The 27,906-nt window shown below is 47.2% G+C and overlaps 1 protein-coding gene across 4 annotated transcripts in view; it reads left to right on the top strand.

Annotated features, from left to right (window-relative positions):
- The window catches only part of EXT2 (exostosin glycosyltransferase 2), a 145,679-nt gene that overhangs the window by 86,078 nt on the left and 31,695 nt on the right, over positions 1-27,906 (top strand). For all 4 annotated transcript variants that reach the window (XM_014861250.3, XM_070487567.1, XM_044749638.2 and 1 more), the window contains 2 exons: positions 10,458-10,647; positions 18,841-19,007. In XM_014861250.3, the coding sequence (XP_014716736.3) occupies positions 10,458-10,647; positions 18,841-19,007 (357 nt within the window). The remainder of the gene's footprint in view (positions 1-10,457; positions 10,648-18,840; positions 19,008-27,906) is intronic.

A 27,906-nucleotide genomic window follows, 5' to 3' on the forward strand; every position in this document is an offset into this window, starting at 1 on the left:
AATTGTGGATTTGTTCTACCCGTCATGAGAAGTAGTAGGTCAAGCTGCCAGTAACATTCTTGAACACTTAGGGTTATAGATCAGCCTTGTTTATTTCAACCAAATAAGTTAATGGTTTTTTCACTGAAGCATTTCTTTTAAGTGTTTTCAGTATACTTGTTAAGTAACAGACCCAGAGATGATGATTGTGTGTTTGAAGCCCACGTTCTAAGAATAATCCACATCTTTGGCACTATCAAACAGCCGAACTGTTGCTTTCAATATGTCGAATCATGAACCAGTGAAATCAGTGATGTGCTCTTTTTGCCCTAGGTTATAGTATTCACCCACTTAATTGATTAGACATTGGACTTAAACCATCTTACCATAGATATATTTAGGGAAATTTATTACTTGCAGACTGATATAACTCATGAATTATTAAAAGCATCAGCATATGGAACCCGCTCTTTCCTCGTTCCAAATTCTTTTAATATGGCTTTTGTTGAGCCCTTTAACTGGCTTCTGTCCATCCCGCTGATGGAAGCTGCAGCCAGACGAGGGTGCTTATAAATGATTGGCTTCCTTTGCAAGCAAGGGAGGATGAAATGTCAACTTTTTCCTCTACTACCTGAAAAGCAATCAGTGGCAACCCTTCCTGCTCTTCTTGACAGTACTTTGGCTTCATAGAAGAAGGGTGGGCGTCTCGCCAAATGTGAATTTCAGTGCTCTTTAAAGAAAAAATGTAAGTAGCTGAAGCTCAGATAATAACTGGAATTTTCAAAGAGGCATTTAGATGGGTTTAACCTGTGAGCCTTCAGTAAGCTAACTATAGCTCAGAAATTCCTGAACTGCAAGTTTTAATCCCTTCTTTCCTGGTGATGATCTGAGTAACTTAGCGAATCTCTCTTTGCAGCAGTTTGCTCATCCGTAGGACTGGAGTCAGGGATAATAATAGCTTCAGAAGAATCGTGTAACAATTAGTGATTGATTACCAATTACTAATCAAGGCCATCGAGAAAGATATTTTGGAATCAAACCTGAGTTCAAGACCATTTATTAGCTTGACCTTGTACTTTCTCATCTCTTTGAAATTTGTTATCGTTATCTGTAAAATGGGGATATTAGTTATTTCACAGGGTTATTATGAGCTATTAATGAAATAATCTATGTGGAAGCATTTCGTAAGTGGTGTAGCACTGTAGAAAGCGTTGTTGGTGTGAGGCTGCTACTGTAAGGCCATATCACCTGGAAACTAAACTGTAGAATTGGATGGGACTCTGGAGCGGAAAATGGAAGAGTCGGAGAATCTAACGAGAGCTTCCGGGACGAAGCCAGGAAGCTAAAAGACTTACCCTTTCTTCGGTGAAAGGGTAAAGAAAAGTAGGTCTGGATTGATCTTGCAGTCGAGGACTGGAGTCCTAAGCCACCGTCAAGTGTTTTGTGGTCCAAACTCACGCTACAGCTGCGGTCCAGACAGACCTTAAGAGGAGACTCACATTGAAAGTGGCCCTGTGTTGACAGAGACCAGCATGGGTGGACACAAACTCTCTCCTGAGGAACTCCTCTTCAACCTGGGTCTCAGTTAATTCCTACAAACAAAGCGTCTAAGGAAAATGAACAACTCACAGTCCAAAACTCCAAAGCCCTAAAGAAATAAGGCAGTATCATGAGTGAGAACCAGCAGAAACACACCTATGAGGATTTACGATGATTCAATTCAATTCGATTATCAGATTGAAAGAGATTGTTCAGAATGCAGCGCAAAGAGACAGAGAAATGGGAAATGTGAAGGGATGGTAAAGTGTTGTGGGGAACAGAGGCAGGTCCAACATATGTCTAATCAGCATTCTGGAGGGAGAAGAGAGGCAGAATGGAAAGAGGCCCTTTTGAAAGGATAATAACTGAGAATTTTCCAGAACTGTTGAATGACACCAGGCCTCACCTCCAGGAATACCAACAAACCACAAGCAGGATGATCATAAAGAAACTGTAGTTCACCGAAGGAAAAGAGAGGCTCTCAAACGCGTTCAGAGGAAAGAGACAGAGACTGACAGTGGAAATAGGTCACATGCTCCTGTGACCCTGGGCTGGCCTCTGTGGCTCAGTTTCTTTGGATGTCAGAGAGTCACAGGACCCCCAGATGTGGCTAATGCGTTCCAACTCCACCCTGGAGAAAGCTTATTTATGAGCAAATCACTGTCAATAAATTGTAGGAATTTCAAGTTGATAATTTACTCTTGCTTGAGTCTGCAGCACTAGGGGAATTTTCAGCCTTTGATTTCCTTCATCTGTCATGTGTCTGTTTAATGTGAAGTCAGTGAGATTTCACCATCAGTGTTATTCTTCTTTTTCAGAACAATCAGTTATTTTTTGGGCTGGAATGCATTAAAGACATAGCACAGCAAGTAGACTTCAGACTTGTCCCCAACTCATGTCTCTCTTGACCTAAGAACCTGCTGGAAGACATCGTTAGGTCTCTAAATTCCCTGGGTCCCCAAGTCAGCGCATGCCCCATCGAGTGCTGGCTGAGTGGTTGGGGCTGTAGAGGTGAATGGTTAAGGCAACAGGGCCCACATCGCTGATTGCCCTTTCAAAGCTCCCGGTGACCATTAACATAAATATCGTCTCACCGTCTCGGACGGGGGACACCACCCTTGTGCACCTTAGTAACGTGGTGCTGGCGCTTAACCCTTCCGTCACTTGGTTGACTTCACAGGCCTTGCCCTCTGTCCATTGACAGGGAGTCTGTTGAACCTGGAGGAGAAGTGAAAGGGTTAACTGCTTTTGGTTTTGCCCTTTGACCACTTCAGGATGAGAGGCATGATGAAATACTTTTCAAAGTCTTCAGTGGAAACACATCATGCATAATTGGAGCAAAAAAGAATAAATCAAAGCTTTTCCCCCCCTTTTAGTCTGGTAATTCATAATTGAAACCACATTGAGGTAAGGGTTGATAACTTCAAAACAACCGGGGAAACTGCCCTTTCTATCAAGGTGGGGATAGGTGAGGCTACTCACGATGGGGCGCAAAGGCTCCTGTGTGCCAGGCCGCCCTCCCCGCCCTTCCCCTCCCCTGCTCCTCACGTCCGCTCAGGCAGGGTGCCTCCCTTTAAGGCAAATATGGGTTGACTCCAGTATCTGCTTAGTTCTCGTCCTGTCACATGAAGTTACACAAAGTGACGTTTAAAAAAAATCTCTGATATGGTGAGAAATAGCAATTCAATGTTGAATCCTCCTGCTTTGAGCTTGATTTCTCCTGTCTGGACTCTGGTTGGTTTGGGTTGAGAGCCCTTCAGTTGGTGATGGAATGTGATTTTCCGTGCTCTTGATTGTATAATCGTCAAGCAGTTCCAGCAAGGACATTTCGGAATGCTTAGCAGAGGCCCTCGCTCCTCTGCTTTCTGAGCGCTCGGGGACCTTGGCTAGAATGGTTTTGGTTAGGCTCGTGTGGAACTACCGTGACCTTTCAACTGACAGAACGCAAAATGGCGTGGCAGCAGGGGCCCGAGAGCTTCCTTTGTGTGAGGTTGCCAAAGGCACGCCCAATTGTTTGGGTTTGAGTCTCTTTCGTGAAGGAGCAAACCCCTTTGAACTGGTGGTCGACTTTAAGCCTTGTCTCCAAGGCCTTTCTTCCAGGGCACTGAAACCTGAACCCGCTGGCCCCTCTCCTCCCTTGTCTGCTCATTCACCAGGGCTTTCCAGAATAAGTGCTGCGAAAGAACTTTTCCAAAGCTGGCCTTGCGAGCCAACAGTTATCCTGGCCAATATGGATTACCTTTACGTGTGCAATTTCAGTCGGGATTTCTTAGGGAAGCTTCTGCCGTGAGCGTTTGTTGTAGGAGTGGGAAGTGAGTGGTGGGAGGATGGGGGAGGGGACCAGGCATTTTGGCTGACTGCCAGGGCTCTGTCCGAATGATGCACACTTCCCCTCCTGGTGTCTCCTCCCGTCGCTGAGCGAAGTGGCACTGAGTGTGTTCGAAAGCCGCACTGACAGCCAAGACTCCGAAGGCGCCGAGGCAGTGGATGGGCCTGGCCTTTGCTCGGGTCTCTGTGGCTGGGGACCTGGTTTCATGCCCTCTCTTGCCACGATGGAGATTTAATCAGGCAACAGAGTTAATTGCCAGCATTGTTTGCCTTTTCCCTGGCAGAAGTCAGAGTCTTGAGTAAATTATGGAGGTTTAAATTTGCTTGATTTCCTGCAGAAAGTGGGGTCAAGAGGTCCCAGACTGTAGACACTCTCTTTGGTCCGCCAGCAGGGGGTCAGTTCTTAAAGGTACTTCAGAGGTGACTAAATGCCGCTGTTGAAATGTTCTCCTCCCGTCAGTCTTTCCTCTGGGGTTTGTTTGTTGACCTCACCCCAGTGGAGCGGAGTGTCTGTATGGAGGCGCACACCCCAATTACAGCTGCCTTTCTCCGCGCTGCCGCTGTGCGCCAAAGGCAGCTGCAATTCAGTCTCGGGGGGAAGGAGCCATTGGCACAGCAGCCCAGTTGCAGAGCAGCATTTCCTGTTTCTGGCCTTTTGAAATAGAACAGAAGGGTAGCCATGTTAATTGATCAGTAAAACACAACTCAGGAGAGGAAGGTTTCTAAAGAAATCGACAAAAAGCTGATCATGTGACTGGAAACACTTCCGTCCTACAAGGGTTTTCATGCTGGCTTTGCCCTGCCTGAGTCCCGTCCCTCTCACTCCTGCTCCCCACCCTCCACTCCAGCCCTGTAGCGGGTGGCGTCCGGCCGCCCTGTCTCGTCAGCACATCCGGCACGCGCTCCTCCCATCGCCCCCGCTTCTTTGGCCATCCGCTCCTGCGCATCCTGAGACCACTCGAGGGCTCTCTGCTCGTCTTCTGCAGGGAGACACAGGTGATTGTGTGGACCTCTGTGTCGCGACAGGATTTTAATACCTTGTCTTAGTACTTGCGACTCCGCATTGTAATTTATCTTTTTACCTGGTGTTCCTCCCCATCAGATTACGAGCATTTTGAAGGGAAGGAATTTGTTCATCTTCGCATCTTTAACCGTGATCTAGGCTCATCGTATGTGCTTGGGAAATGTTGGCTGAATGAATGAGGACCCCAGATAACGCTGGTAGGAATGATGGCTATATTGATAATCCCGTTGTTTCAGCAGGTGAGAAGAACACGAAGTGGGGAGAGCTGGAGTCTGTGTGTTTCTTTTAAACTGCTGTTCGCGGAGTTAGCTCTGTGTCGAGCCGTCTGCTCAGTGCTTATGTGCGTCGTCTCGCTTAGCCGTCTTCACTTGAGGAGACAGGTGCTGTCACGCTCCCCACCTTACAGACGAGGAAGCTGAGACTCTCAGAAGTCGCTTTACACGTCGCAAGACTCGCAAAGGGCCGGGCCCAGACTCAAACTCTCTTAAATAGCCTAATTCTACACTTCTTCAGAATACATAGCACACTAGATTTTCTGGTAAGTACTTTAAAATGAATGAACAACTAAATTGGAAATCATTTCAGAACTAATAATGTCGCTCCTTTAAGTGTAGGTACATCAGCAGTTCACATCCAGACAGAGAGAGGACAGGAGGAGCGTGACCCAGGTCATTTGGGTTTAACTTACTCATTTTTAAACAAGTTTCTGTTGCATAGCGCTAGGCACTGTGCTGGGTCCTGAGCATGGTAACAGTTATGGCTCCTGCTCTCATGGAGCTTTCCAGAAAGAATAGTAAGGAAAAAGAGAAAACTGTGAATGTCAAAACCGTTTATCTGGAGAGGAAGAAGTGCAGTTGGAGCACCCAGGTCAGCCAGGACCCCCCAGCCTGTGAGGTGAAGGTGGAGAGCAGGAAGGGGCTCACTGGGAGTTCTTGGTGCTGGCAGAGGCCTCACGATGGCTCGGGCTGCTCCCGCCCCGCTTGGGTGGCGTGCAGAACACGGAGCCCCGAGAGACTGTCCTCCGACAAGGTCGGCTGCCGGCTGCCGTGTATCGAAGGCTCGTGTGTGTCAGCGACTTTACTTATGTTACCCACTGACTTTTATTACCAGCCTCTAGGTTGTGAAGAAACAGTAACTCAGAAGAGATGGTAATGAAGTAATTACTGCATTAAGTAATACCACCTAGAAAAGCAGTAGTGTCATCACAGTCTTATAGACGGGGAAACTGAGGCACAAGAGAGAGGAAGTACTATGTCCAGGTCACACAGCTGGTGAGTGAAAGAACCCGGATTCAGATGAAGGACCCCTGCTTCCAAAACTGACCCCAGACGTGCTGACTCACTTTTCGAAGTCGTTCGCCTCACCGCTGTGGGCGTGTCCTACAGTCAGGCATCGAGCCTGTCATAGTAACTTCATGCTCAGCAGCTTGTATGTTGCTTCTGTGTTCGTCTCAACGTCTGTATCTTATGACAGGGTGTTGGCGTGACTTCAGTCCTTGTGATGCTGCTTGATACACTGTCCCCCAGTAGGCTGCCTTTTCTGCCTCCCCAGTTGTCAAGCCCTATTTGGTCTGCAAGCGGGGAGTGTGGAAAAATCGACCACCAAGACGAGTTGCTGTCCGCCTCCCACCCACCCGTTCCTCCCTCTCCTGCCCCGCCCGTAACCATCCTCTTCCCGAATGGAGCTGGCACGGGGACGAGACCAGATCTGTTGTCCCGCCAGAGCCTCTGGTTCCCTCTCCCTGGCGGTGCCTCGAAATCCGAGCTGGGGTGCCTTTCGGGGGTGCCTCAGTTTCACTTCCACGGGATTTGTCTTCTGAAACCGAGCTTCGCGGATCTCAGGGAATTTTCATCTCTTTTAGTGTCATGAAGGCATTCAAGCTTGTTGGCATGCCCTGCTTCTCCCGAAGAACAGACCTCGTTTTGTTGACGTTTTAATAGTTTTTCCTTCTGTGTTAGAGGTGTGTTTACCTTTGTAAATTTATGTGCTCCCTTTGTGTCAGTGTTATACATTTGGTGTGTTTTTATCCCGTGTGCCCTCTGAAATCATAGTTTTTGGAGTGGACTCTTGCTTATTGGCCCAATTTGATTATCAAGCATAGAGAACTTTCAGTATTTTTGTCTCAGGGAAGAGCTAGAAGTCATGAACTCTGAGTTCCCTGCTGTTCCAGTTTCCAAGGTCTGTAAAATGGTGATGCCTTCCCCTGGGCTTGGAGCCGGAGGGCGTGGTGAAGGGCTGAGAACCACCTCCGTCTGGTGTGCGGAGTCAGACGGCCAAGGCTGTTTCCCACTTCATCTCTTAGGGTTATGTAACCTTGAACATCATTCACTTTTTCTCTCTCTCTCTTTGTGGACTGGCAAAGCAAATGATTGGGAATCATTCGCTATTTCTGATTCCATAGTTTCATCATCTGTAAAGTGTGAATAATAACTTCATCTACCTTTGGGGTTGCTCTGAGACTCAAATGGGCTACTGCCTGTAAGCATGGTGCTGGTGCTTAGTAAGTACTCAGTAAGTCTTGACTCTGTCAGCATCACACATTAGGTTATTTTACACACTCCTTTTAAATGTCTTCTGTTTCTTTTCCATTGAAAGTGTTTTCAGGCATAAGAGCAGTGTGTCGGGAGGAGTGAGTGTATTGGGATGGTGACGGCAGGGGGACGGTGGACCTTGGGAGTTAACTGTGACTTCAGCATGGCGCTGCGTACTGACTTCATTTCTGTGGAAGTCAGGAAGATAGGAAGGACAAGATTTGGGGTGGAAAGCTAAAAGGGGTTCCTACAAATGTGATCAGACCCTGGGTGCAAATACTCAAATGAGGGCGCCTTCGTAAAGACTACAGCTTGATGTCAGAGCGTGATGTCATGGAAACAGGAGGTCAGCGCTGAGAGGACAGCCTGTCCTGTTGTGTCTCCTGGTTGTGAAGTCCGATTACGGCCTGGTGTGGACATTTTGGCTTTGATATCCTGATTACATTAGGGGGCCAGGAATCCCGCTTAGTCGCCTTGAGTTCCCGCCCCATGTGTATTCCATGTGTTTGTGTACATTTCCTGTCCCACACTGTTACATCTGGCAGACAGCTGTTGTCATGTACGTGGTGACGGGTGTCCATCAGTGATCTGGATGCCGGTGATGGGGACCTTGGGAATCCCCGAGGCTGAAAGACCTCAGGGGAGTGTCAGCAGCCAGAGTCACAGGTGGGACGTTCCATACTCAGCCACCTTCCGGCAGAGGTGAAGTTAGGTCCTGGGCTGTTCACCTAATGACATGAATGTGAATGTGGTTAGTGCCACTGAACTGCGCCTTTAAAAATGGTTAAAATGGCAAATTTCACTTTATATTTTAAAAATATACTAAAAACCATTGTATACTTTAAATGAGTGGATTGTATAGTAGACGAATTAGATCTCAGTAAATCTGTTTAAAAATATAAGAATGTTTTAACAATCTTTTTCTATTATCAGTTCAAAAAAGTTTTTGCTTATATTGCTGCATTAAAAATTACTTAATATATATATTTTTTTTTGCTGAGGAAGGTTCGCCTGACCTATCATCTGCTGCCAATGTTCCTCTTTTTGTCTGTGAGCTGCTGCCACTGCATGGCCACTGACAGACGAGTGGCGTAGGTCCACGCCTGGGAACCGAACCCGGGCTACTGCAGTGGGGCGTGCGAAATTAACCACTAGGCCACTGGGGCCGGCCCAAAAATTACTTAATATTTTAATTGTAGCAAAGAAATTGAATTTCCTTCATTTCTTTTTATACTTTATTTTGAAAGAATTTCAAACTTACAGAGAAGTTGCAAGAATTCATGCAGTGAACTCACGTGCTCACCACCTAGACTCATACTTCTTATTTCTTGAGGCTCTTTAGTCCCAGTATCCAGAAGGGATGTGCTGTGACATGGCAGTGGTTTTTGTGTCATAGTTTTGTTTTTTCAATTGAATGTGCTGATTACTCATTGGGCCTTTTCAGTCTGAGAATTTCTCTCTCCATCTTCCGTATTGAGAACTTGTTTAATTTCATTGGTAGTTTCATTTCTTCTGTATTCTGTTTGCTTTTTCAGGAACCTCCTATTAGGTGGATGTTGGACCTCCTGGATTTTCTCATCTTTTCTGACCTGTTTTTCATCTATCTTGTTGTTCACCAGGCTGGAATATGTTATTATCTTTGTCAGTCCAGCTTTTAAGAAAACATTTAAGCTATCATGTTTTTAATGTCCAAGAGTTCTTTCCTGTTTTTTGATAGATGTTTTTAAATACAAATAACAATTTATGGGGCCGGCCCAGTGGTGCAGCAGTTAAGTTCTCACGTTCTGTTTTGGCGGCCTGGGGTTCGCTGGTTCAGATCCCAGGTGTGGACATGGCACCACTTGTCAAGCCATGCTATGGCAGGCATCCCACATATAAAGCAGAGGACGAAGGGCACGGATGTGAGCTCAGGGCTAATCTTCCTCAGCAAAAAGAGGAGGATTGGCAGCAGATGTTAGCTCAGGGCTAATCTTCCTCAAAAAAAGAAAAAAGCAATTGATTCTTATTTCATGGATGAAATATCTTCTCTCTTTGAGGATGTAATTTGTCGTTGATGTTGTTTTGATTTCCTTCTGCTGCTTCTGTCGTCTCTCTGTCTTCTGAGTTCGTTGTCCTGTTTGTGGTTTCTCTTGTTGATGCTGAAGACGTCCCTGAAACGTCTGTGACTCTAGGCTCTGTTTGTGATTAAGAGGGAAGCACCAACGACCTGGTCAGGAGTGCTTTGTGTGAGGGCAAGCTGATGGCCCTGAGGGCCTCCCTGGCGGGGGACCTGGTGGCGAGTGAGCCTGGAACTGGAGGGGGAGGAAGGCTGTGGCTCCTTCTTCGGAATGGGGATGCTCTCCCGCGTGTTCCGCCAGCTGTGCCTCCACGTCTGGAGCGTCAGTTTCCTCAGAGAATGAACCCCTTCTCCCGCTGGGGTTGGCAGGAGAGGTTTTCGGGCTGAGTGGGCAGGTGGAAAGGGCTGTCCCCGCTCCTGACGTGTGTTTGTGGCCCGTCCTCCAGGGCTCCCCCTCCCCTCCTTGCCCCTCCCAGGGCGCCCCCGGCTCACTTCCTGGGCCTTGGTGGGGTCAGCAGTTGGAGCTGGCTGTGCCCTCGGCTCCCACAGTGGGTGCTTCCGTTTCCAGGCTTGCCCTCCGCGCCATCACCGCTGCCGCAGCCCCTGCCATCTTTCAGAAGCACGTGCATGCTGCCCTTCAGCTGTCGTCTCCCTCCATGTTATCATCATCGTGGGTTTCTGGGTTCCGTTTCTTTCCCGTCATTGTAGTGGGTTTGGGGAGGGAATGGAGATAAGTGCATGTGTTGAATCTGCCATGTGTAACTGGAAACCTCTCAGCCGCAGGAGCTCTCGGCTCCTGTTTCAGTGGCACCAGAGCCCAACCGAATTAACCAGAGTCCACACAGACGTTGAGGGCAAGGCTTTGGATGATTGCTTAGCTCTTGAGTTGGTTGTGGTGAAAATCCACCCGTCTCCCCTGTTCGATTTGTTGATTGTGGGAAAGAGGTGGTCTGTTGTTACTGGATCCTTCTCTGACCCATATTGATCTGTTCTCTTGCAGAAGTGGGGTAGCGTGAGCAACCCACTCTTCCTCCCGCTGATCCCGCCACAGTCTCAGGGCTTCACCGCCATCGTCCTCACCTACGACCGAGTGGAGAGCCTTTTCCGGGTCATCACCGAAGTGTCCAAGGTGCCCAGTCTAGCCAAGCTGCTGGTCGTCTGGAATAATCAGAATAAAAACCCACCAGAAGGTGAGCGGGGGGAATGGGGTGTCAGGAAAGGCCTGGTTGGGGCCTTCATGCAGCTCTCAGCTTGCTCGATTTTGGATGTCCAGACTATCTGTGCTTTGTTTTAAATGAAATGTCCTGCTTTGTCAGCAATGATGCCATTTCTGCGGCAGCGTGACCCCCATTTTCTCCATCATCTCATTCTTGTTCTGGGGTGGCCCCTTCACCAGCGAGCCCCTGACGTGCTCTGTAGCCCCGAGTGTTTGGCGGCTTAGGAATCACTAGGATCAAAGGGCACCAGCCTTGGGAAAACAGACCTCAGCCTCCCTGGCCCTCTCCGCTGGTTTGTTTACATGGAAACTCAGTCTAAAAGGCATTCGTTTTCTTCTCCCTTATCTCAGCTCTGATACTGTGCCCTTCTTCAAAAACAAAAAAAAAGGACAGCCTCCCCTTTGGTTGGGAAAGTCTGCAAAGGCTGCCTCCCAGGCTTCGAATCAGTTCCTTCGAGCCAGCCGGCGCTGCAGTTCCCGTGTGCTCCTCCGTGGGCTCCTCCGTGGGCACTGCGCTCCCCGCCTCGGCCACCTGCACTCGGCTGGCTCGCAGCTAGGGCCGAGAGCTGTTGGATTAATTGGATTTGTTTTTAATTCAGGACGCATAGAGCGCGTTCCACCTGCATGTGGTTTCTCGTTCGGTCCATCTATTACTGATCCTAATCCCACAGCCTTCAAAGCTCCTGCCCTTTACAGCCTATTAGAGCCAGGAAGTTCCTGACGGCTGAGAGCAAGGAATGGGTTTGAAGTTTGCAATGTGCCCCACTGTCACCGATAAGGCTAGTTTATGGCCTGACAGTAGTATCTGCACTTTGATGGCTGTCCCCTTTTAATTGGTTATACTGAAGTCCGACAGTCCAGCCTGGAAGCCACCAGTACGAGATCTATGTCCAGGCTGGAGGAAGACCGTAGTTCTGTCTGTGAGGCACCCAGAATTTGCCTCTAGAAAATTCTTGAGTTCCTCCTGGGACGTTTAAAAATGTTTACTTGGTGGGATTTTTGTCCTCGGAGAGAACCCTCTGCTTTCTTTTTAGATTTAGGGAGCCGCAGCGTGTAAGTAAACAAAGCCATAGCTGTTTTAACAGAGGGGCCCATATATGCCCTGAGGCACATTTTTTAAGAATTTTCTTTTGATTAACTATCTTTTTATGCCAAGCTTTTTTCCTTCTCAACATCTACTTTTGTTTTGTTTGATGCTCACTAAAGGAGAAAAGGGTGGAAGGAAAAGGAAGGTGTTGGCAGGGAAGGGAGGACAAGCAGCTGTGTAGGGAGGGGCATGGGAGGACCTCTGACAGCAGACGTGGGTCCGTCGGACGGGTGGCCTCTCCTGGAGTGAAGTGGGCTGGATGGGGACACCTTGCTAATTGGTCTCTTCACTTCTGAAGGATGGGTCGTGCTTTAAAGAGGAAGGCCGTGTATCCCTGGTCGTCGAATCCGGCCGGGCCCGTGGGTCATGCTGCCTTCGCTGTCGTGTCCGCTCCTGCACACAAAAGCCGCCCCACCCTCCTGCCCAGAGAGGCAGAGAGCCGATTCTGGTGCTGCATGCAGAAGAGGCTTCTCCTTAGAAACCTGGCTAGTCCACGTAGGGCTTAGGGTGCATTGTTTATGGTGAATTTGAGCCACTTCTTTTGGGCAAGTATTGTTGCAAACGATGAGAAAGGAGAAATCTTTTCCTTCCTTCTTGGTCTGAGCCCGTCCATCGGCATAACTAAAAGCAGCAGCCCAAACCGAGGTCCTGGAGCTGGGTGTTGAGTTTTAATTTTTGGTGTAGATCCTACTAAAACGTAGTGGTTAATTTTATGACCAAGAGTTTAGTTTATTTTTGAAATATTTTGGCTCTGGGGAGGAAAGAGAGCCCTCAAGCCGTAAGGCCCTAATTCTGACACGTTTGGAGACTGGACCAGCTCTTTTCCAGTGGCGGTTTTTCGGTCGGGGCGCCGGCTGGCGAGGATGTTGTTTGGGGAGAACACACGCCATGTTTGTTAATCTGCAGGGTGTTGTTCCGTTGGTAAATGAGGCTGTCGGCTCTGGCCCTCGTGCCAGCAGAGGCATCTGAGTTTTCATGTACAGCATTAGTAACATATATATTTTTTAAAAAATGAGTCCAAGGCTTTGAAATATTAGAGGCGCAAGTGATGTTTTTCACTCTCTCTACATTTACTAAAATAAATATTGTGGTTAACATGTCTGCTGCTGGAAGGATTAGTGGAGGCAGAAATCCCCCCACCCCCATGTTTTTTCACTCTCCACCCCAACCCAATACTCTTTTCTCTTTGGGTACATTTAGGTCTAAATTGCTGGGTTTGAAGTTTAAGTAAATACTTAGGCTAGGCAATAGAAATTTCCAGTGAGCTTTCGTCACGTTGGTTTTGAGCTCTGTCAGAAAAAAGGCAAGCCCCTGCCTCTGTCCTGCCCAGCTTCCCTTCTAAGCTTGATGGGCTGGAGGTTATTAGTCTTGGCCCCCGGCCTCGCCCTGAAGGAAGCTGCTACATTGTACGTTTCAGGGAGGTTTAACTTGCCTTCTGTTTTAATGGATTTCAGTTTTAAATTTGAGTTCATCTCGGGATCCCCCCAGCTTCAGATGGCGACTCTCATAGTTCTCAGTAGGCTAACTGAGAATGGGATGGGATTGGCTGTGCCACAGGATGGTCACCCAGAAGAGGCAACAAGGATGCGGCAGATCAGCTCCCCTCCTTTTGAGCTGAATTCTGGGACCGTAGGAATTGGGGTCCCGGGGGCCGGATGCACACCCAGCGCCTCCAGTGCTCCTGAAGTGAGCTCAAGCCTTGTGCGCAGATAATCTGGGCCTTTGTTTTGTGGATCTGTGGTCACCCTGAGCGTTTCGTAGTACCTTTGCCAAGCTGGAGAAAAGTCCTTCTTGCTCACATCTCTTTTGGCATCCAACATGGAGAAAACCGTTAATCAATACACATTTAAAAAAGTCCTTAACACAAGGAGTTCTTTTTCTCCCTCAAGCTGGACTGAAGCTCACAACTGTGAACTTATCAGGTCCCTTGGCTCAGCTGTTTGTTTTTCATAAATTCAGCCATGTGTTTGAAAAATCGTGTTTTTCAGACAACTTTGTGTGAATGGAAGGTGACATTTCCATTTGGCCAACTGCAGAGTCCCAGGATGAGACACAGGCCCAAGGGCGTGTTTTCCGCAGAACTGAAAGGACTAAGGAGCTGGAGACCCATCTGGGCTGAGCAGTGGGGTTAGAGCCTGAGGCTTTCCAGCTATGACCGTGTTTCCTTCTGCATCCTGAGAGGTCACCTCGTGTCCTGTCTCCAGCTCTGCAAGTTGTCAGTGGAGAAGTGAGGTTCCTAAGACTTCACAGGAGTCCCTTGGTGAAGATTATGGCACCGCATTATGATAGCTGTGTCTTGTGTCCCTTCTCTCTCCCAGGAGTAGGATCCGTGCCAAGCCCTTTACACCTGTCACCTCTGGCCCTTAGGACAAACCTGCAGGGAAGCCAGAATTATCCGCATTTCACAAAAATGCGACTCAGACTCGTTGAGTAATTTGCCTGAGCAGCAGAGCTGCAGATGGCAGAACCAGCAGTAGTCACAGGTCTCTCTGGACCCAAAGCTCCTGCCCTTTGCACGGAGCCCACTGTGTCTCTGTAGATGACCATTTAGCCGTGGGAAAATCATCATGCTTTGTGGGTTCTCTGGTTGGGATCATGTAGAAGAACGAAATCCTTGTCAGGGACTCAAAGACAGAAAAAGAAATCTATTCTTTTCAAAATACTAATGGAAGGAAAAAAACTTCTCTTCTTTCTCACTGATGTTTTTTTCCTACCTCGTGCTCCTGTCCTAATTTTTAAACAGAATTAAAATCCTCTACCAGAATTATCGGCTGGAGGGCAGGGAGTAATTATAACGCTTATTCTTTGGTTGCTGCCCTCGTGTCCACCCACAGGAGGGATGCTGGAGCCTGAGAAGATGGTGGTTCTCTTTCTTGGAGGCCTGATTTTTGGAAAATGTGAAAAGGAGGAACTGGGAATCCTGTTGAGAGTCCTGGTTTGTGGTAATGGTGGTTCACAGACAGCTGGTCCTTGGGATGGACACTCCTTTCGGCAAAGCCGACTTTTGGCTGCCCAGCCTCACTCAGACCAGGCACGGGAGGTCCCATTTCCAGAAAAGCCATGATGCCTTCTCCATTCCCGTCTGCACCCCACGTCATCCTCTCTGGCCTCATCACTCTCTGAAACGTCCCCATCAAAGACTTTACCGGGCCCAGTTAGTCCCGTGTGGACATTGTCGAGGAGTTCTTTGGATATGTGGAGGTGAAGAATGTGGAAGGCTGCCTGTGGTTAGATGCTGTCCACGCCCCGCAAGGGAAAGGCCAGATGTCATCCAGGGTAGAGCTGTGTTACACTCGGCGAGGCAGCCCGCCTGGTTCCTGCGCATGCTGTGAGAAGAGCAGCTGTTTGTTGCCTGTTGAAATTAACATGGTGGAAGTCCCTTGTTCTTTTGTTTCATTAGTGTGTTAGATTTTCTCAGTTCTAGAGGATTAACAGCAGGTATTCTGTTTGTCTAAAAGTGGACATGGAAGGTACAAGCTCGGGACATGCCAGTGGACTGTCAGAGTCATGGAGCAGATCTAACACGTACCACTTTGCCACTACCACCTAAGGTTCAGAAAAATCCTTTGGTTGTAAATAGACACGAACTTTCAAGGGAAAGCACATCTGATGTTTAGTGGGTGTCTGCCATGTGCTGGGCCCCATGCTGCTAAGCGCGTCCGTGCTGGGTCTCACGGTCAGGCCTGTGAAGGTGCTGTTACCGTCCCATCTTCGCAGCCAGAGAAACTGGTTCCAAGTGATTGACTTGTCCCGCCTCACACGACTAGTGAGGGGTGTGCCTGGCACGTGAAGCTGTTTCCCGAGGCGGTTCTTTCTGTGAGGTGTCACTGCCTCTTGCAGTCCTGGGACCTCAGAGGCGTCTTGTTTGACCTCTCGTCTGATGCCAAGAGGAAATCTGACCTAAGTGAGTATGTTTCAAGTAGAAGGGCACGTGGTAGTGCTGCAGGCCTTTCATTCCCTCGTAAGGCACTTTATGTCAGAAAACTCTTGCCTATTTTGAGTCTAAATCAATGTCCCTGTAACTGTCCCCAGCCGCTGGTCGTGGTTCTAACTTCAGAGGCCGTGGAGAACAATTCCCCTTTTGTCTTATGACTCTTCTGACAGCCCTGGTGTATTAGTCAGGGTCCAGGTGGGAGACAGAAACCACACGGTAACTTGAATGGGAAAAGTTTAATAGAAAGAATCATTAACGATTAAGAGGAGATCAGTGACTAAAGGGTAAGAAGGAGTCTAAAGATTACGGGAAATCAGTCTGGGAGAGCCCTTCCCCTGCTGGGTCTGTAGCCCACCGCACAGTGAGGTTTGCTGACGAGCCACAGACTGAGGCTGGCAGGCGAGAAACAAGCCGCCCCCGTGGTCACCTACAGATCCTACAGGAAGCTGCCCAGCGGGTGTTGCTGAACTTGCTGAGAAAGTGGCAAGGGCTTCGGCAAGCTCACCTGGAACCACCTGTGGGGAGAGCCTCAGCCGAGTTGCTGTCGGGGGTCTGCAGAACCTGCTGGAAGCTGCCCCTGGGATGCCACTTAAACCTGCTGGAGTTAAGTGCCCCTGCCTGCCTGCCTGCGGCCCAGTCCTGAGGGAGCAGGACGTGAAAAAGGCGCGCCTGACCCGGGAGAAGAGCCCCTCCTCCTGAAGCGTCCTCCAGTGCCCTCCACTGCCCATGCTGTCGCCCCAGCTGGCAAAGGGGAAACTTTACAGGGTCCAGTTCCAGTGTCACAAACAGGGCCGTGAAGGGTGAATTTGAAGCTATGGGGCAGTAAATTGACAGCTGGCACATTGAGTTTCGTTAAGCACTTGATAGAAATCCCGGGTTCGAGTATCCGCACTGTCCTCCTAACGCCTCGCAAACTCTCCACCAGTTTGTTCCTGCTTCTCTCCCTGGTGATACCCAAATCTGAGCACACACTGGTACAGAGGTTCTCAAAGTGTGGGCCAGGGACCCCTGGACATCCCTGAGATCCTTTCAGGGGGTCCATCAGGTTAAAATTATTTTCATAATAATACCACATCACTTGTTCTTTCACAAGCATCCTGTGGAATTTTCCAGAGGCTGCGTGACGTAGGGTGACATCATCACTCTGTTGGCTACTGGAATGTGTGCTTGTGTATTTTTGTTTAAAAATTCCCCCCTTTTAATTTAGAATACAATAAATTGTGTGTGTGTGTGTGTGTGTTATATATCCCCCACATAAACAAACCTCTTTGGAGTTCCCAACAGTTTTTAAGCCTAAAGGATTAGGACAGTAGATTTATGACAGCGATTTTATTATCTGGAAGTGGGAGTGGGAAGCAAATGAGAATAAAGATGATTGCTGGAGAAAACTGTTGAACTTCATTGCTTTGTTCCTTATCTAGAGAACCGGGATTTTCAGGCTACAGTAGATGGTACAGGTCCTATTTGGTCTTTGATGCTAAACAGGTTTAGATCCAACTACTGGCCTTATTGTTTATTAGCTCTGTAACCCTGGCCAAGTTACTTAGCCTCTCTGGGCCTTGTAAATACTACTTTGTACATAAGTTCTGCCCCATGGAGTTGTCAGGACTGAGTGGAATTGCGTCTGTGAAGAGTCTGGCGTGTACTAGCAGCTTAGTAAAGGTCCCCTTCTCCCCCTCTGCTTCTTACTGGAGAAGAAGGGACTTACCTGAGACCCCCTGGATAACGCAAAACTCGGGTCTCCAGCCTCTCAGTCCTGTGGCCGTCTATTTTTTCCAAAGATACTTATCGATTATGTAGTTCTGTGCTAGGAATGAAACTACAGATAACTATGATTTTGATGAAGAGGCAGTGGCCCATGGGACCATTTCTCAGGTCTCTGGTTCGGTCCTTTCCTGAACATGCTGCTTTTGGAGTTGGCCACTTTGTTAGGCTCCATGCTTTTTCAGGCTCTGGGCTTATTTAAGACTGTACACATCTCCTTCATTACAGGCCTCTCACATGCCCAGGCCTCCTCCGAGACCGCGGGAGCGCCCCCGCAGTGTGGTACGTGGATATATTGAAAATGTCAGAAGTAAGATCTTGTAGCTGCAGTGGGTTAAGAGCCGTTTCCCTTCTGACTCTGCCTCTGTCGTGCTTCTCCCTCAGTGTGTGACTGGGGAGGCCACAGGCCTTCTGGGGCTTCAAGACCCACAAAAGCCAGATCTTCCCACAGTTACATGATGGCCTTTTTGGAAGCAGTGTGATACCTAGCCTTCCTAGTCTCGTGTCACAGATGTCATGTGAAGAACAAACTGCCCTGTGAAGGACCGTGAGGTTAAGGACATGGTATTGCACCAGAGCAGGATTAATTTCAGGCTGTGCTGAACGTGACATTTACAATAAGGAGCCTGCGGTTGAATAGCTTCAATCATTTCAAAGGATTATGGGAAGAAATAGAAGGCAAGTCATGGGTTGGTATTTCTTCAGTATACTAGAAAATCCCACATAATTGGACCTAGAAATTTGATACTTACTCTGTAAATTGGTCGTGATGAGACGCCGAGCCCCTTGAACCAGTGTAGGGGGCTGCGCAGGGGTACAGCGCTAGTGAGAAAGCTGTGCTCCTTCAGTGGACCCGGGTTGTGAGGGGCAGGTTTGCGCAGCCTGAGTAGCTGTGTGTGATGCGTGGTGGAGATGGGCACCCGGGGAAGCCATCTCGGCACCTGCCGTGTCCTTTCTAGCAGAGCTACAGCAGGGTATGAGAGGGGTGCGCCCACCTGACGGTGCTCTGCAGAGGTGGCACTGTTCTGACGTTCAAGCCCCGGCCTGGGACGGAGGCCGTCCAGGTGGAGCCCTCCCCTGTCACCGTGATCCTGGGCGAATCCGTCTGCCTCTCTGTCTCTCAGCTGTGAGCTGAAGCCCCTTTGCACGTTCTGGTTGAGACAGTATTGAGAATTAGTACTCTTGGAAGGATAGACATATTTACAATATAAAATATTATAAAGACACGTTGGCGAGGTCCCCCTGCACAGTGACACGTGTGGATTGCATGAGAGCCGTGGCTGAGTTGGTGCTTCCCTCTCGTTGTGATATGAAGCCTTCACCACTTTCTCTCTCCTGAGAAGTTCGGAGAGTCATCAACACCTTGCTTTGTCTTTTTCCAGATTCTCTCTGGCCCAAAATCCGAGTCCCGTTAAAAGTCGTGAGGACTGCTGAGAACAAGCTGAGTAACCGTTTCTTCCCGTACGACGAGATCGAGACGGAGGCGGTCCTGGCCATTGACGACGACATCATCATGCTGACCTCTGATGAGCTGCAGTTTGGTTATGAGGTAAGGAGGTTTGAAGCAGCATATTTATGTATTTAATATTTACTCTCGAATATTACCTGTCTTTCCTAAGAAAGACTGTTATATTTCATTCTCTAAAGTCCTAATTTCTAAATTCTAAGAGTCCAAAAGCTGTGCATGGGAGGATGGGTTATGAAGCTGTGCTTTGAAACTTCGGGGAAACCCTATTCCAAAATGACAGCTGTGCCCTCCACCGGTTTTGGGAACTCCCAAGGAGAGTCCCAGGGGACGTTTTCAAAAGAGCGTCTGTGGCATTTAACAAGCGCTTAATTGATGTCTCCTTGAGCAGCTCGTCCCCGACTCAGGCAGCTGGGCGCAGCAGCGATAAAAATGTCAGTAAGTGAAGAAGCTGGCGGCACTGACAGACAGAAAGCAGACCCCGTTGATGGCTTTCTTTCTGGGTTTTAAGTGGAGAGGCTGGCCGCCTGTCTTCAGGGAGAAGCGTTCTCTATCACCGTTCGTTCGGTGCGGCTGATGGATTAGGCTGGGTTCAAGGGTTAAGTATGGAGACCAGGAAAGGTCTCCCCAGGGGAAAGTGCCAGAGCCGGGGCCTGGGGAAAGCGAGAGGAATTGATGAGCTCTGTCAGGGAGGATGCTCATGAGATGCACGATGGCGACAGGCAGAGGCGGGCCGCTGCAGGGGTGTGGCGGTGCGTCAGGCCCAAGCGAAACAGGGTAGAGATCAGTCAGCTGCAGCTGGCGCAGGGCAAAGTGGGGAGGCTTGTCCCCTGGAGTCACCCCGCCTTTGGGGCAGAGGGAACCGTCTTCTTCAGTTGACTCAGGGTTTCTTGAATTTGAGGTTCTAAGAAATCATGACATTTTAGTAAATGAAGCCATATTTGGTACCTGTATTTATTAGAGAAATTTATTTTCGAACCCTTAAGTTAAAAGTGGATTTTAGGGGGAAGAAGTAGGAATCCTCTTACCACCGCCACCGCCAAAAATTAAAAATTCAAGTTTTCCTAGGTTTTATATGTATATATAGCTCCATGTGAGTGTAAAAGAAATTGTTGTGAAATAAGCTGATGTGTAATACCCTTGTCGATATAGTTACTGGCCAGTGAAAGGCATGAGAGTAGTGAATAAAGCATACGTTTCGCCTTCTTTGATTTATTTTCATTCATAGAATGTCTTTCCCATCATCACATCTAGGGTATTGGAATGAATATCATTTCCATTTTTTAAAAAAGCAAATTACCTACATGTTTCTCTAGCCGAGTCTTGGCAAAAAGACCAGTTTTTCCTGCCAGTATTTTCTGTCTTCATTGCATGAGTGGCTTCAAACTATACTCATGTGTTTATGTCTGTGGTCAGAGGGGACGTTCAGAATGAGGTGGCTGAGACGGACAGAGGGCTGCCTCTTCCGTGTTTTCCATTGGTCTGCATGAGGTCCGATAGAGGAAATGCAGACTAAATGTATTTCTTTCAACCTTGAGTTGAAACCTTGATATCACGAATATGGAAACGTGGGATCTCCTTCGCCCTTGAGTTTGTTTCAAGCAGCAAAGAATGGGCTAAGGAGAGGGAGCACAAAACCCGGAGCGCCTGAGCCTGCGTCTTCTCCTCTGTCCTCTGAAGACCCGTGTTCACTCCACACAGCCTTTACGGAAGTAGCTGTGTATCAGAGGAGTCGGGGCCAGGAAAACGCCTCATTTCTCTCTTAATCGGAATCTTCTCCAGATGCCCTGGAAGGCACAACATTCCTAACTTCTGTGTACAACTGACTATTCCTGTCGATGCCCTGGGGGTTCGCATACGTTACAATCTTGTCCCAAACCTGCAAAGCAGTCGTCGTTTTTCTCTCTTTGCTAAGACTAAGCAAGATGAGGGCACTTGCCTGCAGTCACACGGCTGCTCAGTGGAAGAGCCGGGATTTGAGTCCAAGTTTGCCTGACGCTCCACTGTTTTCCTGAGGATCCCAGCCCGTCAGAGACCCCTGGTCCTCAAAAATCGTGCTTAGAACCATCCGCGTTCCAGTGGTCCATCACTACGTTATCTTGATGCTGAAGAAGACAAATAAATTTCTCAGGCACCCCTACCATTGGTGCTTTAGGGTAACTTTGTAAAGTTATTTATTGCATAGTAATTCATTTTATGGACAAAGTTAGAATGGCTCTGGGCCAAAATTTCTGCTCTGTCAGTGACCAGTCTATGACCATGGACAAGTTATTTAATCCCTTTGGGTCTTATTCTTACATAAAATGGCAAGAACAGTATATACTTCGTTAGGGTTTCCTTACGCTGGATAAAATTACATAGTACTTGCCACACAGAGGCTGCTCGGTGAGTACACTGCTGTGTGGTGGGTGATAGTTGTCCTGAATCCTGTTTTTTATGCTAGAGCTTAGGGTTATTTTCATGCAGGAATTGGGAGCAGGCTTGACTGATTAAGTGAGTAAATAAATCAGTTCACAAGTACTTCTGTCACGGGGGAGTTACATTGGAACGTAGGGCTCCTCCTTGGTCACACTTACCGCTGTGTGTTAGGATTGTCGCTGTCTCGTTAATTGCTACTCATCCTTCAGTGTTCAGCTCAAATGTCACCATCTCAAACTTTCAGCGTCCCAGACTGGGTTAGGTTCAGAGTACTCTGTACCTCTTTGTAAGCAAGTAATCAATTGTGAAGAGTGTGGTTGAGTGTCTGCTTTTCTTCTAGAATGTAAGCCCCATAAGGGCAGGAACCATGCTGTCTTGTTCATTGCTGTATCCTCTGTGCCTAAGCCAGTTCAGTCCTGTCAGCAGTTGCTCAGTAATATTTGAGGAGTGAGTAAATCTTCATTACCAGCGTGCATAGGAAAGATATGAAGCAAAGTATCGTGACCTTGCATGCCTTTCCACTTTCCTGTGATCCATAATCTGGATATAGCCATTTTGGAAGACAGTTGGGAGTTTACAATGTTAACCATAGGGCTGGCCCTGTGGTGTAACAATTAAGTTTGCATGTTCTGCTTTGGCAGCCCAGGGTTCGCTGGTTCAGATCCTGGGCGCAGACCTATGCACCACTTATCAAGCCATGCTGTAGCAGGCGTCCCACATATAAAGTGGAGGAATGTGCGCACAGATGTTAATGAAGGGCTAATCTTCCTTGAGGAACGTGTTAAACATGCATTTACCATGTGACCCTGCCGTTCCTCCCATGGAGATTTACCCTAGAGAAATAAGAGCATATGTATACACACTACTTGTACACTAATATTCATAGCAGCTTTTATTTGTAGTAGCCAAAAACTGGAGGGGAAAACCCCAATGTCTATCAAAAGTTGATGAATAAACTAATTAGACTAATTGTGGTATATCCATACAACAGAATTCTGCTCAGTAATCAGGAGGAATGAGCTGTCGACACATGCAGCAACACGGAGGGATTTAAAAATAATTCCTAGTGAATGAAGCAAGATGAAAAAGAACATATTTTATGATTCCATTTATATAAAACTCTAGAAAATTCAAACTTATCTTTAGCCATCAAAGGTCAGTGGTCTCCTGGAGAAGGGGTGGAGGGTTGAGCTGTGAAGGGCAGGAGGGGAGAGTAACAGGGGCACAAAGAACTTTCAGGGGAAATGGATGTGTTCATTATCTTAGTTAGGATGATGGTCTTACTGCTTTATACAGATGTCAAAGCATTTCAAATTATACATTTTAAATAGGTTCGGTTTATTGTATGTCAACTATATTTTCAAAAAGCTGTAAAAAATTATACTCCTGCACTAGCGTAAGAAATTAAATGCTTGAAAAAATTTAATAAAGTGTGTGCCAGATATGTTTGGTGTGAAAACTAAAAACATGGCTGAGAGAAATTGCAGAACAGCTTCATAAGTGGCGAAATGTGCCGTATGTAAGGATCTAGAGTTGCTTATTATGCTTATGAAGCTGTAAATTCTTCCCAAATTGTTAATAGATTCAAAGAAATCCCAATCGAAATCCTAGAGGCTTTTTTTAAAATTGAAATTGACAAGCTAGTTCTAAAATTGCATTGGAAACACAATGGACCTGAAAAAGCCAAAGCAATTTTGAGAAAGAAGAACAAAGTTGCAGGACTGCCTTATTTTAAGATTTTCTATAAAGCTTTGGTAATCCGGACACTGTGGTACTGGTGTAAATTAGACATATAGATCGATGAAACAGAATGATGAGTCCAGAAATAGATGACACGTGTATGGTCAATTAATTTTCAGCAGAGGACCCAAGTTGGTTCAGTAGAGACGGGACAGTCTTTTTACTAGCTGGTGCTGAACAGTTTGCTATCCATATATAAAAAAAATTCATGACCCTCACCTCACACTGTCTATAACAGTTGAACTTAAAATGCATCTTAGTCCTAAATGTAAGAACTACACTTATGTAGAAAAATGTAAGAATTACAATTGAAGAAAACATAGGAGAAAATCCTGGTGTACATGGTCTAGGCATTGATTCTTAAGTAGGAGACAAATAGCATGATTTACAAAAGAAACCAGCATGGAGAAGTTGGACTTCATCAAAATTGACGACGCTTAAAACACTTCTAAGAAAAAAAAAAAAAGGGAAGTCATGGATTGGGAAAAATATTTTCAGGACATATACGTGGTAAAGGACTACTATCCAAAATATGTAAAGAACTCTAACTGCTCAATAATAAGAAAAGTCAATAAAACACAGGCAAAAGGTGTAAGGAGTTGCTTCATGAAAGAAGATATAGGGATGTATACTAGCATTTGAAAAAATCTTCCGTGTCATAATCATTAGGGCAATTCTAAAATAAAAGCACGGTCAATTCCCACCATGGACCCGATGGAGTGACTGACACCCATTTGTTGAAATCTCTCCTTGGCCAAGATAAAAACCCCTGAGCATTTCTTTCATATTCTGATATTCACAAATAAGAATCCGTATCCGTCAGGGAAGCAATGCACACTAGTTGTTTCAATAGAGTGAATTTAATAGATGAAGTTTTCTAATACAAGGCATTAGCTGAGGGAGCAGAGAGGGATGCTGAAGCTGTAAAGAGATGCTAACTCCAGGAAGCATGTGCCACCTCCAGTTGGGGAGGGACAAAGAGGAGAAGGGAAGAGGATGGTGTTATTAGAATCCGGTGCTTGGAGGAGCCCCTCCTCCCCACACCCACTGCTGGGCCTTCGACCTTTGAGAAGGGGCCGCTGGCTGGCCGGTGCTCGTGCCTCTGAGGGGCAAGATGGGGCTGGTGCTGGAATGCTGAAGAGGCCGGAGCCCCTCCCACTGCTGGGGTGAAGCGCCACACTGTCGGCAGGTGGGAGGTAGCTCCCTGCCCCATTTCTCCAGTCCCTCTCGAGTGCCCCCTGTTGACGGAACCTAACGGGAAGCCAGCCAGCAGAGGGGAAGTACTGGCAGGGTCTTAGCCCAGCATCACACAGCAGAGGTAGAAGTGGGAGCGGCTGTGAGACAACAGTGAATGACTAGCACGGCCCGCCCCTTTGGCTCCTGTGCGTCGATACACGCCTTTCTGCACGTTTGAACTTCCATACGGCGATAGTGACATCTCTGTTCTTCTGACACGATGCAACTGTTCTTTCTACATATAAGGACCTCTCATTCTCTCCCTCAAGAGGGGAGACACAAAGTCCCAAAAGTCGTAATATCAATCTCTGGATAATTATTACTTCTTTCTTTAATGTAGTCACAATTCTACTTGAATATTCGTAACTTAATAAATTGTCGACTTCGAATTCTGGACAAGATCAAGTAAGCACATTTCACCCTATTCCTGGGAAAAGAAGATAGACTGGCTAGGGACCTCGGGACTTGAGGGGTGGCCCTGCAATGAGTTCCCGTGGGTTTCTCCCTCCCTCCCTCCCTTCCTGTGTACCCCAGCCTCAGTGCTAGAGAAGCCTGTAACACTTACAGGCACAGATTAAAAACAAACAAGACGAGAGAAACCCACCTTCCCTTGCCGAAGGACCGGGAAGAGGGCAGCCCTGCAGATGGAACCGTTCTGAGTCTACCCACTCTATGCCAGTGGACACCACGAAAGTGTTCGTCCCTGCCAGGCAGATGCTGTGACTGTGGAAGCTGTCACGCAGAGCCCTGACGACCGTCCCCCCGTGCAACAGGAGACAGGAGCAGAGATGACACTCCTCCACTGTGCGGTCTGAGGTGGACAGGTCACCATCCGTGCCCCACACTAAGTGGATGTCAGCAAAGGGCTTCAGACACTGCTGGGGAGGAGTCCCGTCCACTGTCGCCAGCCCGCACCACGCAACAGACAGCCAAGAGGTGGCACCTCGTCCCTTCCCAACTCGAGAGTTGAGGGAAGGTTATAGGAAGGAGGAAGCTGAAAATGGGATCCTTTAAATCTGTGTGTAAGGTCCTGGGTGCACTCCCCACTCCCTCCAAAGCAGCCCGTGCGTGAAACTGACTAGAATCCACGCTCAGAAGCTTTGAGAAATAACTGATGGTGAGGAATACCACCCAGGTGTCACATTAGCCCCCGGGTAGCACACAAGCTGGGCAGACGAGAAGAGTGTTATGAAGTCTTTGAAAACTAACTTGATAGGCAATCCACAGCCCTCAAAAGGGGTCCGGCACGTGGATTCTGAACCTAAGCAGGAAAGCAGGGAGCTTTCCCTGCTAAAATAGAGAATTTAAAAGAAAGCGTCTCATAGTAATACTCAGAATGTTCGGGATATAATCCAGAATTACTCATGATACTGAGAACCAGGGAAATTGCAATTTTAATGAGAAAAGATAATCAACAGATGCCAACACCAAGATGGCACAGATGTTGGAATTGCTTGGCAAGAATTTTAAAACCACTATCATAGAAATCCTCTAATAAGCAATTATGAGCACTGTTGAAACAAATGGAAAAGTAGAAAGTCTTGATAAAGAAACAGAAGATATAAAGAAGAACCAGATGGAAATTTCAGAACTGAAAGTTATGGTAACCAAAATTTAAAACTCACTGGATGGGGGCCACCCCAGTGGCACAGCGGTTAATTGCTCATATTCTGCTTCGGCAGCCCTGGCTTTGCCGGTTCGGATCCCAGGTGCGGACATGGCACTGCTTGGCAAGCCATACTGTGGTAGGCGTCCCACGTATAAAGTAGAGGAAGATGGGCACGGATGTTAGCTCAGGACCAGTCTGCCTCAGCAAAAAAAAAAAAAAAGGATTGGCAGCAGTTAGCTCAGGGCTGATCTTCCTCAAAAAAAAAAAAAAACTCACTGGATGGGCTCAGTGGGTAAATGGAGATAACAGGAAAAAATTGGTGAACTTGAGGATAAGTCAAAGGAATTCTTCAGTCTGAACAACAAAGAGAAAATAGATTGAAGAAAACAAAATGAACAGACCCTCAGGGGCCTGTGGGACAGTCACAAAGATAGAACATTCATGTCATCAGTCCCAGAAGGAGAAGAGAAAGTGTGTGGGGCTGAGAAAGTATTTGAAGAAGTAATGGCTGGAAACTTCCAAACTTTGGCAAAGGACATTAAACTCACGGACTCAGGAAGCTGAGGAAACCACAGACATCTGAAGAAGAAGTTGTGTAAATTTGTGTCAGTTGTGTGAACTGCATAAGTTGTAGCGATAATTCTTATATCCAATAGTAGTTGGACAAGAAGAGGAGATGAGTAGATGGGTGTCTGTGTGCGTAAGGAAGGGGAGAGTATGCAGAGCTGCCACAGTCTTCGAAGCTTGGTCAGGGGACCGCAGCGGGTACCCACAGCTGTCCTCCTACGCTGCCCACTCCACGTGGCCCCTGTTCTCAGGCAGCATCCAGCACGTTTGTTGCACACTCAGTTCTTTAATGGCTCCAGGACTATTTACACTTTCCACTTCTTCTTGTGTTCATTTTGACAAATTGTGTTTTTCAAGGAATCTATTCATTTCGTCTAAATTGTAAGTTGTATTACTATAAAGTCACTCGTCATATTATTGTTTAAGGTCTGTAGGATTTGGATGGTGCGCTCTTTCTCATTCCTGCCAGTGGTCATTTTTGTTTTCTCTCTTTTTCTTGATCCGTCTTGTAGGTACGCCAATGTCCTAATCTTTGCAAAGAGTCAGCTTTTGATTTCGTTAATTTTTCTTTACTATATATCTGTTTTACGTTTCATTAACTGCTCTTTTCTTGATTAATTTCTTTGTCTACTTTCATGAGGTTAAGTTGCTGTTATTTTTCTAGCCTTTTGACTTGATAGCTTAGATCACTGGTCTCAGTGTTTATTTTTCTAAAAATGCGTTTAAAGCTGTAAATTTCTCCTTAATTGCTGTTTTAGGTGCATTCCCAAGTTTTGACTTGTCATCTTTTTATTATCCTTAAGTTTAAAATATTTTCTAATTTCCATTGTAATTTCTTTGAATCATACTCTTAGAAATGTATGTTGCTTACTTTTGTCAGGTTTTTTTTTTGTTTTTTAGGGTTTTGTTTTTCCTTTTCATCGCCAAAGCCCCCCAGTACGTAGTTGTATATTTTTAGTTGTGGGTCCTTTTAGTTGTGGCATGTGGGACGCCGCCTCAACGTGGCTTGATGAGCGGTGCCGTGTCCGCGCCCAGGATCCGAACTGGTGAAACCGCGGGCGGCCAAAGCCGAGGGTACGAACTTAACCACTCGGCCACAGGGCTGGCCCCATTTTGTCAGTTTTTAAAGTTATCTTTTTCTTACGGACTTCTGATCTGATTCTACTGTGGTCAGAAAATATACTCTGGGGCCAGCCTGGTGGTGCAGCTGTTACGCTTGCACGTTCTGCTTTGACAACCCGGGGTTCACCAGTTCAGATCCAGGGTGCAGACCTACACACCGCTCACCAAGCCATGCTGTGGCAGGCGTCCCACGTATAAAGTAGAGGAAGATGGGCATGGATGTTAGTTCAGGGCCAGTCTTCCTCAGCACAAAGAGGAGGATTGGTGGCAGATGTTAGCTCAGGGCTAATC

Source organism: Equus asinus, chromosome 17 (genome assembly GCF_041296235.1).
Source record: "Equus asinus isolate D_3611 breed Donkey chromosome 17, EquAss-T2T_v2, whole genome shotgun sequence".
Taxonomy (NCBI): Eukaryota; Metazoa; Chordata; class Mammalia; order Perissodactyla; family Equidae; genus Equus; species Equus asinus.